General features: G+C 30.9%; 1 protein-coding gene across 1 annotated transcript; it reads left to right on the forward strand.

Annotated features, from left to right (window-relative positions):
- The first annotated feature begins 16,353 nt into the window (after positions 1–16,353).
- On the forward strand, positions 16,354–20,215 carry LOC142326811 (uncharacterized). Its single transcript, XM_075369525.1, has 2 exons — positions 16,354–16,605; positions 16,694–20,215. The coding sequence occupies exons 1-2, from the start codon at positions 16,436–16,438 to the stop codon at positions 20,202–20,204; spliced, it is 3,681 nt and encodes a 1,226-aa protein (XP_075225640.1). The 5' UTR covers positions 16,354–16,435; the 3' UTR covers positions 20,205–20,215.
- The last annotated feature ends 640 nt before the right edge of the window (positions 20,216–20,855 follow it).

Raw genomic sequence — 20,855 nt, forward strand, 5'->3', positions numbered from 1 at the left:
ATTATTTTATCACAGTGAAACAAATAGAGCTTAAAATTATTGAATTAGAAAACCTTTTTGGCGTAGCCAGAATTTTTTTCAAAAATGATTCGTATAACTTGAACGGCGTAGCCGAGAAATAATTTAATGCTTGCTTTTTTTGTTGTATTTATCCAAAAAAATCTTGAATCTTTGGTTAAAAGAATTTGTTAGCTTCTAATATTTTTAAAAACTTTTTATGAATATTTCATTTTTTTAATAGATTTCTTCTAAATTACACCACATGGTATTATTTATCAAGATTTGATATAAAAAGGGAGACGATATAGATGTTTCAAATAGATAGTTTCAGTAGTATTTTATTTTGATAGGTATTATTCTACAGCCACACTATTTACCTATACTACACTTTTGAAGGTCTAAAGTAATTAGTTCTGTAATGAAAACAATGAGTTACTATCAATGATTTATGTCTTGTATTCTTTGGTACTATCATAATGTGATGAAGTGACGCAAAGAGGAGTTGCTATAGTAACCTCAATAAAGTAGTCAATAATAAATGTGTTGTAAAATTCCTTTTAATGAGTAACAAACATACACTGAAATAAAAATATGCTCCGCGAACGAGTAAAAAAAAAACACGTCTGAAAAGTCAATAAAAATTCAAGAGTAAACCAATATTGGCCATTAGCTAATATTATATTCACTTATATGGAAAACTTTTAGTATCTAGTTTCTTAAATTCACTGGACAAGGTTGAATTATTTAAAAAGCTCTGCCGCTTTTAAATTCACTCACAAAGCTACAGTATGAAAAAGAAAAAAATAAAGCTGTGGATTAAGATGAGAAAAAGGAAATTATGAAAATACCTCAGAGCTCTTCTTCCTTTATCTGTCATATTATTCTTTTACTATCTTATTTCATCTTTCATTTTATGCATCTTCTCTTTCTATTATTTTTTGTTTGTACTTTTTTTTTACAATCTCCTTAAGATATTTTCTTTTTCTAAAAGATACTTTCTTTTTTTTGCATCTATGATGAAGTAAAAAAAACATTATTCGATGGTAAGTGTATAAATTTTATATGTTTTAATACATAAAGAAGGTTTAAAAATATATAAATTTCTTCTTTTTTTTATAACTATGACAAAATTTTCGTTCAGCAAGTAATTTTACGTAAAAGATTAAATATTTTAGGTATTTTATGATAAAAATTCAATTATTTTTGGTGACTATATATATATGCAGGGGCGTTTTGGTTTGCAAAGTTATTTATAAGATATTATTATTAAATATATCTTAAATTTTTATTTATTTTAATAATAATATTTTTATAATAACTTCATATCCTTTTTATGAATTTTTATAAACATTAGTAACGACAAATTTATTAAAAATATTTATTTCTAACCTTTTTACGTGAATATATATTAGTCTAACGGTTAAAGTATGAAATAAATAATAAATATATTAAAAGAATAAAACTGTAAAATTAAAATAAATAATATGGATCTATGTAGAATATTTTTTGTAAGATATTATGTACAGGTTTGATTAAGATAACCTTCAACCGTAACATATAACGGTATGTGTTAACATTAATAGTGACTTGCTGTGATCCTGATTCTGGGTGTAAATTTAAATGTGCAACTGGATTATGAGACACGTTTTGATGTCTCAGAGTAATAATGATTTTCGATTGCTAAGATATTTTTCTAGACAAAAACTTCATACTACAATGGAGAAAATTAGGGCTATCCCAAAAAATTTTTTAGCATCTTTTTTGCATATCCTAATTTCATTACATAGATTTTATGTTAGAATAAAATTTCGTTTAGAAAATGTTTAAAAAAAAAAGAAAAAAATATTGAGGAAAAAAACATATAGTAGTGTAGTCAAGTACTGCTGTTTTAGCAATCAATCTGTTAATTTATCTTAAAACAGGAAAATGGATTCTTCTTTATAACACTCAATAATGGTTTTGGTTAAAGATTGTTAAAATGATTTAACCCGTTAATTTAGCATGAATAAATTACTAATCATAAGATTTTATTAGTTCATTTGACTAAAAACGTGATTTCATATATTGTATGTAATGTCTGAAACTAATTCTTGCTTAGTATGAAACTATTCTTGCTTAATATAGCTAAATTTCTTTGTATTTGTACTTAATTGAAAATTATAACTAATAAGTTATTTTAAGCATTTTCTTGATTACATATCGGAAATACGATAAATGAGTATTTCTGTAAAAATATCATTCTCATGCTGGCTTATTTATATCATAGTTATGTAATTGCAAATTTATATGAAATGGATAGGTATCTAATATTATTTTATGTATGAATTTCTTGAATGATTTTTTATACATTTTTAATCTGTCATTGATTAAAATCATTGACGTATTCCCCTACTGGTGTGTGGGTAGGAGAACAGAAATTTTATTATCACACAACGTACTTACTGGTGGCTTATTAAAACTCTACCGAGCAATGATAAACTCTACCCGATGATACCGAACGTTTACGAAGATTAATAAAGATGATACATTTTCTTAAAGCTTCTCCTACACATCCCACCCATTGATGGACAGTGTGAATGACATTAGAATCTTATCAGGTTTCTCCCCAAACTTATGTATCAATGACTCTTCGCTTTGTCATCCATCCACCGATCCTATATTCGGGCATCATGCAACAATGACTCTCTTTTAAAATATGATTTTCATACTTGTCTAATTATTTCACAATTGTCTAATTACCAATTTTATCGAAAAATTATAAAGTCAAGTATTTAATATTATTATTTTTTTATGAATTTATAAATTACCGAAATATTTAAGATGATACTTCTAAATCATTTCAATTTTTCTTCTCTTACATTCATTTCCATATCTGTCCAGTGTGGCAAGGAGTGGAAAAGAGATATTTCAGTGACGCACTTTGTATAAATGTGTTACTTAAACTCTACTTAGAATGATAAAATCTGTTCGATAATAATCGAACGTTTACAAAAACGAATGAAGATATATATTTTGATCATAAGCTTCTCCTGCTTACACCACCAAATATTGAAGCGCAATGTAACCAAGTGGTATTAAAACATTAGCAGGTTAATCTCCAAAGTTTTTATCAGTGATTTGTCATTCACCATCGATCTTATTGCGAGTGACTTGAACCTATGACGCCTGTCTCTTCATCCGCTTCTACTGTTTTGTTGGAAAAACTTGTTTACCTTTCTCTTAGACACTGTGTAACAAACGAAAATTTTAATAATAAATGAATTGTTTTTTCTGTATCTATAAGTATAAAAACTTTTATTTTACATATAAGTATCAGAGATTAAGAAGAAAATAGAAAGAGTAGAATAGATTGTTAAAACAGAGAAATTATTTCATTTATAATGTTTTCTAATGCTGTTATTCCTATAGGTGAAAGACTAAAGATAAAGAGAATTTCCACAAGAAAATCCTTGTCCAATTAAAATATTAACTACTCAGAACTCTGTAGTGAAAAAGATTCTTGGTTTAAAATCGAGTAACGTTTATTATTTTTCATACGATAAAATATTTATTTCTTCTCATGAAAAAATATGGTAATTATAATTGGGGGTCACTCTATAATTGCTTCATTGGAAAATAAGTAAATAAATAAATAAATAAATAAAGTAAAATTGGTTTATTTATTTCATTTGGGATTTAACAAGGGATTATTAGAAATGGGAAAACATTAAGCTATCATTCTGAAGTCAATTCATTAGATCTCTTCAATTTGGTACAGATTATAGAAACAATATACTGTTATACATTTTTTTTTTTTGTTATCAATCTCTTAATTGATTTGATCTACTTCTCAATTTTTTTATCTATCTATTTACTTTTTATTTTACTAATAGTTTTAATCTACTTATTTTTTTATTTCTATCCATGATTTTAAATGGTTTCCTTTATATACTTTATTATTTATTTCATAAAACAATCTATCTATTAATACTTCACTTTATTTCATTACTAAATTAATTTACCCTTTAATAAGTGATTCATTTATCTGTTTATTTTAGATAGAAATTACTGTATGATATTACTTTTCTTTAATTTGTTCTAAAGTACTTTAAACTTTATAAACATACCAAACTCTCCTTCTACGTTTGTATAGAAAGATGCAGTTAATATAATATTTTTTTTTTTTTAAGAAATTATGGTATTTATTGTAACCAAGATAAATGAGGCATTAATAACACATATTTTTATCGAGATTTCTGAGATAGTTATAAACAGAGTTAATGTGCCTCCTGTAGGATTGATAATCTGACGGTTTGATACGCAGTTATATAGCAACATATTTGGAAGGATTGAACTGTAAATACCTTCATTCTTCTTTTCTCTTAAGCCTACCGTAGAATGTTATTTGCTAGTATGTTATGGAAAGTAGTGTCATGTTCAGTAATGAATTTTGACTCATGTCAGGTTCCTTTGGGTATGTCACCTAAGAGATAGACAGTTGAGTAACAATGCATTTCAAAAGCTTTTATTATTATACTGATGGGACGGCACACCCCAATGGTCCATGATACTCTAACTGAATACAGTAAAATTCATTTAAATATTTTGAAAAGTTTCTGTGATTTCAGTATAAGTGAATGATGAGAGTAATTTTTTATTCCTTAATAAAATTTCTACCTTTAATATAACAAAATAATAATCCTGAATAATACATATAGTGATTAGTATATATATATATATATATATATATATATATATATATATAAAACACTCACTTTCACAAAGGCTATCTTTAAAAAAAAATGAAAAAGATTTCAAGAGATGCTGTATAACAAAAGTAGAGAAAAAATACATATAAATATGTGGTCGTAAACGCTTTATTTTAGTTATAGCTTGCAAAAAATTTTCTAATTTCTGCTCCAAAGATAGAATGAAGTCACCGAAATGCTTGGAACTTAAATTAAGGGATAATTTTTCATTTATCTTATGTAAATCTTGATCTAAAAAAAATAATAAAACTATGCCACAACTAAATCACTATTAATTTTGAGAAAAATATTATAGAAACACTAAAATTTGGTGAAGCAAAACACAACTTTGCGAAATTTAAAATGAAGTTTTAATTTCGTTAAATTTTCAAGGAAACAAATTGCAGTTTTGCACCAAAATTTGTAGAGAATTTAATTATAATAGTTTCTGTAAGTATCGTTGGACAAGAAAATATTTAAGAAATTTGACTTACTAGAAGATAAATATTGTATTGTATTTATAGACAAATAAATTCTGGTTCTATTCCTAAAGATTGAAATACTGAAAAATAAAGGTTTTCGGATTTCGAATCCTTTCACTAGAAAATCTTACTTAATGTTAATGATATTCAGCTAACATATATTATATTAATATATACTTCATTTAAAACTTAAATTAATTCTTATTCGAACTTTGACGTTTTTTTTTTAAATTACAAGGCTTATAAAGATATAAATTACAAGCTTATAAAATTTTTATTTTATTAATTTTTTTTTGGTGAGTCGGAGGAACATCATTTACGGGCGAAGTGTCGGATTCGCTAACAGGTCCCGCAAGATGTTATTAGAAGTGCATGTGTGTGCTTGCGCCCTTTCGATTAAACCTCCTTTCTCACTATCCCCTCCTCCCAGGGTCGAATCCGCAATTAAGCATTATCACGACCCTGGGGGGAGAAAGCTATTAAAATTACTTCTTTTTTTTTTTTTTTATGAAACCTACTTTATAATTTTCGGTTCTTTATTTTTAATAACTGTTGATATTGTAAATATTTTCGGATATTGTTTAAATTTGATTTGGTATAAAATTAAAGTATAATATATTTTCTGCCATTTTTAACCTGCTTTAATTTTAATAAAAAGGTAAATGTTTTTAAAAATCTTCTATATCGTCAGTTGACATTACTTATATAAATTAAAATTCAATACTCTGCAAATTTTCTGCGACATTTTATTTCTTTACTGGCTATCTTACAAAGTTATTTTACATCAAGGTTTCAAAATTGTGTTTATTAACACCAAGGGTTTGCTTTATAGACTTAATTTTCTCAACTATTACTAAAGATACAGTTCTGAGAGCTGTTTTATTCAAATTTTCAGCTCAAAACGTGATAATTTAAATTTTAAGACTTTCGGTCTTTTTCATTTGGTATTTTTCATCCTTTTCGCCAAAAAAGTGGTAAAAAAATTTCAGTAATTAAGATAAAATAAATAAATAAAATAATTTTTATTTCAATTTTTTTTAAACAATTTAATTTTACTCGATTGACTTATTGAAGCTGAGTTTTTAAAAAGAACTTATTAGAAAATAAAATCTTAAATTTTCGTTCACTAAATAATTATTAATTGGTGATTTAATAAGAGTGAGTTGTGGTATAAATATTAAGGAAAAATATTTATTTTTTTTCAATTTTATAATTACGTCATTATGGCTTGAAATATCATAAGATGAAAAAAGTTTAAGTCATATCTGTCGTCTGTTAAACGATTAAACCATTGAAGTTCTGAATGAATGGTGAAGATACAAACCTATAGAAAATGAGCAGCTCTAATGAAAGAAGAGATCATTTTGTATCTTGGCTATTTGAACACTGAAGTATATATATTGGGTATAAATATTTTACGTAAATGGGTAAGATGTGATATATATATATATATATATTTACATTAATTAATATTTCATTCTTTAAAACGAGAAAATTTTTATCGCATAATATCAAATAAAATTATTAAAGATAAATTTTATTTATCATATTTATATTTCTTAGCCTACTGGGCTGGCTGAGTGTTTTAACTCGTCACAAATCATTTATAACAGCTGATTTGCGAAGTTAAAGGTTCTGAGGTTAAAATCCTTGTAATAGTTAGTTACTTTTTTCGAACTTGAATACTAGACAGTAGATACCTGTGTTCTTGTGGTTGGGGTTCAATTAACCACACCTCTCAGGAATGGTCAGCCTGAATCTGTACAAAACTACAGAACTATACTTCATTTCATGTCATATCTATCATACTCATTTCATTCGGCCGTGGAGGATTGCTTGTTCACTGTTTGAACAGCTTGTACGATACAAATTAGGAAAAAAATTAACATTCTTGAAACTGTAATCCCCAGGCTCTAACTATATTGATAAATTATTTTTTTATGCATATATATATATATATATAAACATGTCATGAGTGATTCATATCAACGTTCAGCAAAAACTATTGAAGATAGATTGATGAAAATTTGTGTACACGTTCTTCTTTCGATGTAAGTGCAAACTAAGAAAGGCTTCTTTTTTTTTTAATTTCGAGTTTGAAGGGTTAAAATGGAGTAACAATGAAATTTACTATTTTTTGGATTTCTCTGTAACTAGAGTAGATATGAACTTGATTTTTGGTGTTTATAATCTTCATGTGAATTTTTTACGACAATTTCAAGAGTTTTTTGAAATTCTTCCTTAAATGTGGTGAAAAAAGGTGAAATGTCTAACTGTGATTGCAAATTTGTCCAAATTTCAACATAATAAAAAAAATATTTAGTAGATTCTGGCTTGAAAATTTTTATAGTATAATACATGAAAAATTTCTGTGAATGAAGTTTTCTTTAAAATGCTTCTGTAGAAAAAACCAGTGCCAAACACATATGTAAAATTCGTACGCAGAATAAATATGTTTGTAATATGTTTCTTTTTGATTTAGATGAAATTGTTGAACCCTAAAAATGTAAAGATTTGCCGATACCCCATTTTTGACATCATCAAAATAATTTTCTCTCTTTTTTGACTTTTAGTTTATTTATTAGTTTATTGACACTTTAGTCAATTTTTATAGGAAGACTTCTTCAGTTACCTGTCGGCCCAACATTTCTTCATTCTATCACATCTTAATTTTCTTTCTTCGAATGAATTACTCTTCTTATTGTTTGTTTGCTTGTTGAATTTTGTTTGTAGTCTGGTCTGTTTATCTGGTATTTCTTGATTTTGTTTGTTTTGTTATCAAAATATTCTATTCTATTTTCGAGTTCCTTCATGTATTTATTAATTTCTGTGATCCATTTTATGTTGCTTATACTGTTCCATAACTTTTTTATTTATTTTTATTTTTTTATAATGATTCTTTTTTCCGGTGTTCTGAAAAGATAGCTCTTCTTTATTCAGAGAGTTTCAGGAAGTTCTCCCGGGACTTTCATAATCTACTCTACTTGCGATATAAATGAAAAAATTCATAAATACATATATCCTAAAATGCTTCGTTTGCGAGTTACGGCTAGTAAAATATTTCGCTCGGATTTCAGCTACCCCGGTGAAATGAGGTAGTACTGAAGTTTTTAGGGCGTTAATTAAGAGCCAGAATTAAAGGTATCTTATGGTCATTGACTTGAAAAATAAAATAAAATAGGTTCCAGAACCGAATCAGCAATAATTAATGAGAAATCTGGGGTGAAAACCAATCTGGTTTTTTTTGGTTTCATTTTCCGTATTTGTTATTAATGTCAAATTTAATTGAAACAATTAACAATTTATAATTTTTAATAAAATATAGTTCTGTGAACATGTTTACTACTAACTGATTGTATAAAGTTTACGTAGAAAAATTAAATTGGTAGTATAATGGTAAAACTGTTTTGTAATGTCGCCTTTCCCAAAACAAATTTTAAATGTAAATTTAAACACGTACTACATAAAATATAAAATAAACTGTAACAAGAACAACAATGCTGATGCAGTTTACACGTACGTTCGTTCATTTATGTTCACTTTGTAATAGAAGTGATCTAGAATGCAAACATTTTCAGCCACAAATTGTAATTCGTCAACTGATAATTCAAACAGTATGTGCTGAAACCCGGGTAGCTGTGTTAAAATTATTTATTGTGTCCTTTATTATGGACATAAGTAAACCCAGATATATAATTGTACTGTACTAATATTTTAGCTCCGCATATAACAAATCATGTTACACAATATTCGATCAATTGAAATAGTAATAGTTACTAAATTATTTGTTTCTAGATTCAGTTCCCAAAAAATATTTAAAAACAAAGATAAGGTACATTAAGAGTTAGAGTAGGAAAGAATAAATTTTTTGTTTATTTATTTTTTCATTTATTTATTATATAGCTATATTAGATAGATAGAAAACAAATTATATATGTGTATATAATTTTTTAAACACAAACATTTTTAAGATACAGATAAACATTACAACCAGCGTAAAAAGCTATTTAAGTAAACTAAACGTCAAAAAAAAACCAATTGCTCAAAAACTAGTGCTGCTAAGTAGGACTAGTATTACAATATACACCCACCGGGTTGGTCTAGTGGTGAACGGGTCTACGCAAATCAGCTGATTTGGAAGTCAGGAGTTCCAACGTTCAAGTCCTATTCAAGGCAGTTAGTTATTTTTATACGGATTTGAGTACTAAATCGTGGATAGATGTGATCTTTTTTTCCCCCCTCTACTCCTCTAGGTCGGTCCGGACTGTTGGGTATAACTCCACCCAGAGGAGTATCTGGTTACTCTAACGAGCCTTCCCATCAACTGGCTGTATATACAGCATGGTAGGTCGGCTCGCCGGTCAGCTCTTTTGAGGAGTCTAAATGTGCCCTTTCTTGACGCCGTGTCCGGACATATCTGCCCAAAACACAGCGCTGGGTCTTTTCTCTTTTACTGTTCCTACCATCCCCTGGAGTTCCCAGACATAGGCATAGGCATTGGCGTGCCAGTTCCTATGCCTCTTTGGTGGTTGGGTTTCAATTAACCACACATCTCAGAAATGGTTGACCTGAAACTGTACAATATTACACCGCCTCACTTACACTCATACATATAACCCTCATTCATCTTCTGAAGCAATACGTGACGGTAACTGCCGGAGGCTGAACAGGAAAAAAATTAAAAAAAAGTATTAAAATATACATATACAGTACGATATATCTATACCTATAAAGAAATTTGTCCTGACTAACTGATTCACCAACGTCCAGCAAAAACTACTGATGATAAATTGATGAAAATTTGTATACGTGTTCTTTTTTTGCAATTCCAAGCTAAAAGGGTTAAAATGGAGAAAAAATATAATTTACTTTTTTTTTTCAATTTCTCGGAAACAAATGAAGATACGAACTTCATTTTTGGTGTGTGTAATCTTCATGTGAATATCTAAAAATAAATTTGTAGATTTTTGTAAATAAATGGATTTTGAATATTTTTTTTGAAACCCAGCTATTTTTTTTTTTTTTAATTTTTCGGTAACAAGATAACAAATTGGTCTTTAGTGTGTGTAATTTTCATTAAATATCTTAAAATTCAACCTTGAAAATGGTGAAGAACGGTATAAAATATTTGAACAATGATTGCAAAGTTTTTCCCTATTTCCGGCTATACTATAAAAGATATTTACTAGTCTGAGGCTTGCAAATACTTATCAGATAAATATCTAAATACTATTTTCACTCGATTTTTTAAGGGGTGCGAAAGTGTGTAGCACAGCGGGTCAACCAACACAGTCATTCTTATTGTACATGCGACACAGTTGGCAGAACCTGCCTCCGGTTACTTGAATAAAAAATCTGATGTGGATACCGCATGACTTCCTTGCACGGCTATTAAATTACATACACACATTTTTTGGCAATCAGATGTTAATAATTATTAAGACAATATATTTAATTTAAAAGAAAAGTTAAAAAAAAAATGAAATCGGAATCCCTTGTACGATCCAAATATTTCATTAATTAAAATTTTATTTGGCTATCACTCTGGAACCAATGAAAATAAGTACCACTTATGCTACATCGTTGAAATGCTTTCAATGAGGACTGATTACTGCAATTAAGAAAAAGTCAAAAATTCAAATTTTTCGGGATTTTGGGCTTTTTTAGACACTTTTGGCCAGTTGATTGCAATCAAAAGGGAAGGTAACTGTTGTAACTAGATGTTACAACAGTCCTAAAGCAACAATTTCAATATTCTATGGCTAATCGTTTTTGAGTTATGCGAGATACTTACATACGTACAGACGACACGCCAAAACTAGTCAAAATGGATATTTCCATTGAAATCTGAAAACCGAAATTTTTCGCGATCACAATACTTCCTTTACTTCGTACAAGGAAGTAAAAATACAAAATAAAGGTAATTAAATTTTTTTTTACAAAATGAAAAACGATGTACGATCATCCTTTAGTGGTGTTTGTCGGATGAAACGCTAAGAACCGACAAAATACATTTTTACCAATACTTTGTACGGGTAACCCCTAACTAATATTTTTAAGATGGAGACCAACTGTTCTGAAACCCGCATTCTTAGATCACTCAAAGTATCTAGTCCTATACTGACTAAACTGTTTCTCTGAAGAAATTACACTGACATTTATACTTCCTTATACGAAGTAAACGAAGTATTATGATCGCGATAAATATCGGTTTTTGGATTTCAACGGAAATATTTTTACCATCCCTGAATCCATTTTAACTAGTTTCGGTGTGGCGTCTGTACGTACATATGGATTTCACATAACTCAGAAACGATTAGCCGTAGGTTTTTGAAATTTTTGATCTAGGACTGTTTAACATCTAGTTGTGCATACATTCCCTTTTGATTGCAATCGACTGAACTAAAATTGTCCAAAAAAGCTCAAATTCCAAACAAATTTTGATTTTAGACTCTTTCTTAACTACATTAATAAGCCCTCATTGAGAACTTTTTAACTATACATCATAATTGGTACATATTTACCTTGGTTCCAGAGTTATAGCCAAATAAATTATAATTAATGAAATATTTCGGTCTTACAAGGGGAAGGCACATCGGTTCGAATCCGACTTCATCTCTTTTTTTTAAATTTAAATAATTAATTAATTATTAACCTGTGATTGTAAAAAAAAAATGAGCGATAAATAATAATTCAATAAGAAAATTAAAAAAAAAATAGAAAATATCAGAAGTTATTAATGAAATAAAATTTTGTGTAAATTTAGTTTTAAAGCAACGTATATAACATTTAATAGGCGTACAAGGAAGTCATGTGGTGTCCACATCAAATATTATATAAAATTGAACATTTAATTTAATTTTATTTTTCATTATTGAATTTTATATTAGGGTTTAATTTTTATTAAGGATTTAGGCTTTTTAAGGATTTAAACCTTTTTTCTTATTACTACTTAAATTATACTTTAAATATTAATATAGTAAATTATGCTTTAATGGACTTATTACTTATAAAATGAAAATTATTTACTGTGCATATTCGTTTGATAAAATACCATTAACAAACTTAAACAAGTTCCATTATTTGACTGTTCCATTACATTTGGTTTAATAATTTATTTTATTTTGTTTAAGAAATTATTTAAACACATAATTTGTCAGTAAAATATTTTATAAGTTAAAACATTTTTGTGATTATAAAATTAATCAATTTAATTGGATACGATGATTTTTCTAAACGTTCAGAAGTATGTCAGATTTATTCCGAATTTACAGAAATTAGCATTGGTTTATCTGAAAACAAAAATAAAACGTTTAATAAAAATTGGCTGTATATTTAATATTATTAAAGAATTAAATAATTATTATATCAAACGGAGATATCGCGTGCTTATTACATGAAATGCATTTCAATAATGTCACACATAGGTCTACCATAGAATGTATGTTATGTGCTTCAGTTGCAGTTGAGGTATGCAGTTAAGCGGTACCAACAACTATCCTTATGCAAGTCTGTTACCTTGTCTAATCCTCTCACCCGTTTACACATACGCTCATATTATATATTATATACATCTGCACGTTGTAAGATGTGTATATATATATATATATATATACACACACACACACACATACATATATACGTAAAAGGAATGGTGAGTGTATGTACTTGCGCGTTTGCGTATTAGCTTAAGTTAGATCTCAACCCACGACGTTGTAGCTTGCCTGATTCTCATTCTGTAAACCGCAAATACCATGTACTTCACCCCTTCTACTAAATGTTTGCTAAGATAACATATTATCAAATGCAGTAATTGTCCAAATGATGTAATGTAGTTTGTTATGTGAAAAATTACTTTCCATCTTCAAGATAGGTAACTATTTAATTGTAGTAGTGAGTACTAACATTATTAATAAACTGAATAATAAAAATCAATTAAAATTATGATAATATGAAAGATACTGAACAAATAATTTAATTTTATTTAAATTCATGAAATAGAGAAAGACGTGTGCATATCAATTTAATATAAATAGATTAATATTAAAAATTACATTTATTAACATAAAAAAAATTACATAGGTTTTACGTTTATGGAATTTATTATATAACAAACCTAATCTCACTAAATATTTTTTTTTTGGGGGAGGAAAGCTATCACAAGTTTCTATTTTTAGTTTATGACAGGTACAGTCACTTTATGTACGTCAGTGTAGCTGTAGGGAATTCATAACTCAAACTCAGTTGGTCCTGTACGGTATAATTCAGTACTCTCCCACAATTTTTTTATTTTAAATCAGAAATGCTCCCTTTTTTATCACAGTGTTTAATTTACAATCAGTTCCATTACCGGAATCGAAAATAAATTTTAATAGAAAAGAATGACATGCAGAAAGGAATTTTAATGGAAATCCCTCAAATAACTGTATATGTAAGTAGTACGGAAATGGTGGTACGGCGTCAAAAATGACGTCATTCCAAGATGGCGGCTGTCCGCCATCTTGGATTCCAAGATGGCGGCCGTCCGCCATCTTGGAAACGTCACTTCTGACGTCACTAATTCAAGATGGCTGTGGTCAGCCATCTTGGATTGTGACGTCATTGACGCCGGTACCCCGTCAGTGTTGCCAACTTGATTTATTTTATGTCGACAGCGAGTCAGTGTTACCAACTTGATTTATTTTTTGTTGACATGTTTATATATTGAAAGAATATTTCAAAGGTTGGTATCACTGTTGTGTGGCGGTCGATTTGAATTAAATAAATAATATTTAAAGTGAAAAAAAATTCTGTCGGCTAGAGGATTCGAACCCGGTCATGACGGGACGCGACCGACTGACGCCTTAAACCAATCGGCTGCGGTGACTCCCTGATGTAATGAGTGAAAAATGTTCTACGTAAGCTGTGAATTTTAACGTAACATCAGTCTGTACACACACACACATACACAAACACACATGCACACATACACACGCGCACACACATACATATATACACACAAGTGAATATAGACGTACCTCGAGGATGATCCTGGTCGTCCAGGCGATGACGTCGGGAGGCGTAACCTCGAAGGAGAGAGGTTCTCGTCGTAGATCGTGCACCGGGAGGCGGTGGCGGCGATGTCTGCTGCGACACACAAACACAAACACACACGCACACACACACGCGCACACACATACATATATATACACACAAGTGAATATAGACGTACCTCGAGGATGATCCTGGTCGTCCAGGCGATGGCGTCGGGAGGCGTTACCGCGACGGAGAGAGGTTCTCGTCGTGGATCGTGCACCGGGAGGCGGTGGCGGCTGTGTTTGCGTGCGTGCGTCAGCGGAGTGACGTAGAGGTGTTTACCGTGCGAGATGCGGCGCTCGACTGAAGAATTGTGGGACCGACGTGGTCTGAAGTTGTCCGATTGACCAATCGCAGCGTTGGAATTCGAATCGGCGCATGCGCACTAGCCGTTAGTGCGTACGTGCCCACACATCTGCTTATCAACATCCGCAATCGGTATTCCAAGAATCGACAATTAATATTTATTTTAATTGCTTAACAACATCTGGTTGAGCCAATTATTTTTTCTTATCAAAGCCATAAATTATTATTATCAATATTTATTTTAATTGCTTAACAACATCTGGTTGAGTCAATTATTTTTCTTATCAAAGCCATAAATTATTTTTATTTTAAGTTCTTATCTACTAATCACATCCGGTCGAGCCAATTATTTCTTATCAACGCTATAAATAATTTTTTATTGTTATCGTCATTATAATTAATTCCGCGAATTGAGCCAATTATTTTTTTATCAAAGCCATAAAATATTCTTATCGTCACGAAAAATAATTCCAAGAATCGTATTTGCTATGGTACAGTAATATTAATACACACATAGCCACCGTTTCTATACCATCGTTGCAGTCTCCGATACACGATTGCCTATCCTGCCCCTTCCCTCTTCATTTTCTCTCTTCTCTCTTTCGAGCCGTTTTTGTATATGAATCGGCGCATGCGCACTAGCCGTTAGTGCGCACGTGCGAACTGGAACGTCGTCTCTAATAAGAGCGGATGCGATAAGGAAAATGTTTTTTTTTTTTTAATAATTAAAACCACAAGCCAATTATTTTTTTTTTTTTTGTTCTTATCGACACGATAAATAATTCCACGAATCGTATTTATTTTAATTTCTTATCTATAACTTGCGTTGGTTAAATCCGGTTGTGTTTGTATATAAGTGAAAAAATTTGTGTAATTTCATCATTCGCAATCTGTTATTGAAAGTGAATACATCGATCGCAGAGAGATCATTTGATTTCATCATTCGCAATCTGTTATTGAAAGTGAATACATCGATCGGAGAGAGATCATTACATTTTCATCTTAATTAGCAAGGTAAGTTTTACTTTAATTAATTAAAAAAATAAATACTAATGGAACAGTATGGTATTATCAAATAACTTTCAATCAAATCAAGAAGAATTATTTAATTAAATTTTTAAAAAATACTTTATAAATTAAAAAAATTAATACTTTTAAATAATTAAAATAAATACAATTAAAAAATACTGTATACAATTAAAATAAATACAATAAAAAATACTTTTAAACAAATAAAATAAATAATATATATAATGAAAAAAATTTCATCTTAATTAGCAAGGTAAGTTTTACTTTAATTAATTAAAAAAATAAATACTAATGGAACAGTATGGTATTATCAAATAACTTTCAATCAAATCAAAAAAAAAATATTTAATTAAATTTAAAAAAAAAAACACTATAAATTAAAAAAAAATTAATACTTTTAAACAAGTAAAATAAATACAATTAAAAAATAATTTATACAATTAAAATAAATACAATAAAAAATACTTTTAAACAAATAAAATATATAATGAAAAAAATAAATACTAATGGAACAGTATGGTATTATCAAATAACTTTCAATCAAATCAAATCAAATAAATTATTTAATTAAATTTAAAAAAAATACTTTATAACTTAAAAAAAAATAAATACTTTCAAACAATTAAAATAAATACAATTAAAAAAATACTTTATACAATTAAAATAAATACAATAAAAAATACTTTTAAACAAATAAAATAAATAATATATATAATGAAAAACATTTCTTCTTCTTCTGTTATTCACTGAAACACACAAAAAAAACAATGTTACGATATATGTTATTTTAATTTGTTTCAGATATTACAAAAAAAAATGGTATCACCGGTAGTTATCCACGCAATAAATAACAACGTCATCCGTCTTCGATGGGACCTGTCTGACTCTGAGGAGATGTATCTCCTTTCAACTCTTCTACGGTATCAGAAGAACATCCTGAACTGTTTGAAGGAAGAAGGCAGACGCTTTGATGGCAACATAAAATGGTAATTAAAAAAAAACGTTAATATTTTTTGTAAATACTGTTTTTTTTTAAAGTAGTCAATATGTACTAAAATTATTCTGTTTCTACAGGTACGTTGCAGCAAATGTTGAATTGATGAAGCGGACACATCTGGAAGACGGAGTAGAAACAACATTCATCAATTTGTACTTGCATGGAAAAACTAGAACGGTGATAAATTTGGACGATAACACCAACGTTGTTGAAGAATCATGGATAGAATCAGTGGAGAAAATTATAGAGACACTAACCAAATTCATCAACAACGGCAGCGGATGGGTAATGAATAAAATAATTTATATTGATTTAAATATTATCCGTTACCGTCCGTTATATGGCGCCTCTAGCACATTTATAAAAACACCAAAAAAACTTGTAAAAAGAGAGGCAATAGTTAATGTAAAAAATCCGCATGATGAAAAATGTTTCCTATGGTCCGTACTAGCATACCTGCATGACCAACCAGGTCGTAACTATCGTCAGAGTTGGTATGCACGCTTTGAACATGAAATTAACATGAACGGGATATCATATCCAGTAAAGGTAAAAGACATTGATCGCTTCGAGGTGTTGAACCCCACAATAAGCATCAATGTCTACGGCTATGAGGAAGATAACGATCGCGTGTACCCGGTGCGTGTTACCGAAAACCGCGATCGTACCCACTGCATACACCTATTGCTGCTTGCAGGGGAGACGAGAGATAAATTTCACTACTGTCTTATAAATACCAAACCAGGTAAAAATGGGCTATCTCGTCTCCTTTCAGGTCTTACAAAACATGAAGGTAGCAGCCAATATTGCCCTTACTGTTTGCACCGTTTCAGTTCATCAGACCCACATGTCGCTACACAAAACCTAAACCAACATTTGATCGAGTGTAAGCGACACGGTGCACAAAGGATAAGAGTACCCGATCCCGCTAAAGAAAAGGAATGCGTGATGAAGTTCAGGGACTACTCGTCCACACTACGCGTTCCGTATACAGTGTATGCAGACTTTGAATCATTTGTACATCCGATGGACACTGCCACCCCTAAACCCAACACTAGTTTTACCGATAAGGTAGCCCATCATCTTCCGTCCGGTTACGCCTATGTAATCGTCGACGAGGAAGGGGAGATTTGTGAAGGTCCTGTAGTCTACCGAGCGAGAACCGATGCTGAAAATATCGTTGAAAAGATGCTGGATGAATTGCTCGGTCACGCCGATAGATTGCACAAAATTATGATCACCGAAAAACCGATGGTGATGACTCCCGAAGACACTGAAACATTTCAAAGGGCTACCGAGTGTTTTCTTTGTCATTGTGAGTTGAACGACGATCGTGTACGTCATCACTCGCATACCACAGGACGGTTTCTCGGTGCATGTCATAACGAGTGCAATTTAAATTGTAAGCGCACCGAGCATATTCCAGTATTTTTTCATAACCTCCGCGGTTACGATAGTCATCATATAGTTCAAGCTCTGGGAAACTATAAGGACGATGTAAAAATAAACTGTATCGCCAACACATCCGAGCGATTACAGTCACTGTCTGTCGGTCCGTTGAGGTTCTTGGACTCTTTACAATTTCTTTCGTCATCGCTCGAAAAACTTGTGGAAAATCTTGTAAAAGATTGTCAGGACAAAGACACCGTATTTAAACGTCTCACAAACTGTTACCCGCTACCCGAGAAAAGAGATTGTTTAATCCGTAAAGGCGTTTACCCGTACGAGTACATGACCCATATAAACAAGTTTTTCGAAACCCAACTTCCTCCGCAGACGGCATTTTACAGTACGCTAAGAAGAGAGAACATAACGGACGATGATTACGTCCACGCTCAAAACGTGTGGGAATCGTTTGACTGCAATACGTTAGGCGATTACCACGATCTTTATCTTCTTAGCGACGTATTATTGTTGGCAGACGTCTTTGAAAATTTCCGAAGTACGTCTATGCAATATTACGGTTTGGACCCCTGTCACTTTTACTCCACCCCCCATTTCACGTGGAATGCCATGTTAAAATTTACCCGACAAAAATTGGAACTGTTGACCGACATAGATATGCATCTGTTTGTCGAAAAAGGAACACGAGGTGGTGTAGCCATGATTTCAAACAGGTACGCCAAGGCGAACAATCCCAACATTCCCGATCAGTATGACCCATCCGAACCCACATCCTGGGTTCAATATTACGATTGCAACAACCTTTACGGGACAGCCATGGTTGAGCCCTTGCCACACGCTAATTTTAGGTGGTTGAGTACTGAAGAGATTGACAATCTCGATATTAACAGCGTTTGCGATCGTGGTGAAAAGGGCTACATCTTAGAAGTAGATCTTGAGTATCCACAAGAATTGCACGATCGTCACAAGGATTACCCTCTTGCACCAGAACGATTAGTACCAACCGATGATATGCTGTCCCCCTATTTGAAGGACATAAAGAGATGTCCCGTAAAAAAATTAATGACTACATTGTACGACAAACAAAAATACGTTTTACATTACAGAAACCTAAAGTTGTACACTCGACTAGGACTGAAAATGAAAAACATTCACAGAGTTCTGGAATTCTCCCAGTCGCCTTGGTTGAAACCGTACATCGACTTCAATACTGAAAAGCGTGCACAAGCACGAAACAGTTTTGAAAAGGACTTTTTTAAGTTGATGAACAACGCGGTGTACGGTAAGTCCTTAGAAAACGTACGAAACAGAATAGACTTCCAACTGGTCACTAACGAACGTAAATTGGATAAGGTGATTGCAAAACCGAGAGTTAAGGCTTGGTACATCTATAACAAGGATGTCGTTGGGGTAAGTCTAAAGAAAACGGAGATATTCCTTAATCGTCCGATCTACATCGGATTTACCGTATTGGACATTAGCAAAATGATCATGTACGAATTCCACTATGACTACATGGTGGAAAAGTACGGTCATAATATAAATCTTCTAATGACCGATACGGACAGTCTGATGTATCATATCGTGACCGATAACGTTTACAACGATATTCTTCACGATATCGATCGGTTCGATACTTCAGATTACCCTCGCGATCACGCATGTTTTAGTAATACCAATAAGAAAAAACTTGGTAAATTCAAAGACGAAATGAATGGAAAAGCTATTCGTGAATTTGTCGGACTTCGTGCTAAGATGTATAGCATTCTCGAATTCGACAAGAAAGAGAAGAATGTAGCAAAGGGTATTCCTAGAGTATCCATTGCAAAGGATCTTAGACACGATCTGTACAAAAAAAGTCTTTTTAATGATTCCGTTACGTATACAAGCGCGTACGGAATCATAAGCACTTTGCACAATATATTTTCCATTAACAAGTCAAAGAAATCGCTTTCACCTTACGACGATAAACGTTACATATTAGAAAATAAAATCAACACAGTTCCATACGGACATTACAGTATAAACAAAAAGAAACGTAAGCTCCCACCCAACAATAACGACAACACTCCGCAAAAAAGACCAAGAACCGTAAACGAAGTGCTCATAGCCCACGGTCATGACTATTGTAGACCAAGAACCGTAAACGAAACCCTAATAGCCCACGATCATGACTATTGTTAATTTTTTTTATCATGAGGATACATATTGCCTTTCTTTTATGTAAAATAAAACCATTATGTAATAAATTATTGTAAGTGAAAAAAAAATTATATGTAAAAAATATGAAATAAAGTATATATCTAATAATATAAATGACTTTTTAAAATTATTACATAAATCACTTTTTTCAAAAAAATTGAATGTAAAAAAATATGAAATAAAGTATATATCTAATAATATAAAAACAAACACACACGAAATACGGTCAGTACAACAATGAACGTCAAGGCGTCAATAGCTAAAGAGCTCCATCGACAGGCGCGTCGAAACTACCCCACAAGACGCGTTGAACTTAAAGGTATTTCAGACCTATATCAAGCTGACCTTGTTGAGATGATACCGTATGCTAAATCGAACAAAGGTTATCGTTACATACTGACGATGATAAATTGTTTTTCTAAACTAGCATTTGCCGTACCGATTAAAACCAAAACCGGTACGGAGATCGCTAATGCCCTCAAACCCATATTGGATAAACACAAGATGCGACATTTTCAAACCGATTTGGGTAAAGAGTTTTACAATCCGTCGGTTAAACGACTATTACAGTCGTACAATATAAATCACTATTCCACACATTCGGATAAAAAAGCGTCGATAGTCGAACGGTTT

This window comes from Lycorma delicatula, chromosome 6, assembly GCF_047948215.1.
Source record: "Lycorma delicatula isolate Av1 chromosome 6, ASM4794821v1, whole genome shotgun sequence".
Lineage (NCBI taxonomy): Eukaryota > Metazoa > Arthropoda > Insecta > Hemiptera > Fulgoridae > Lycorma > Lycorma delicatula.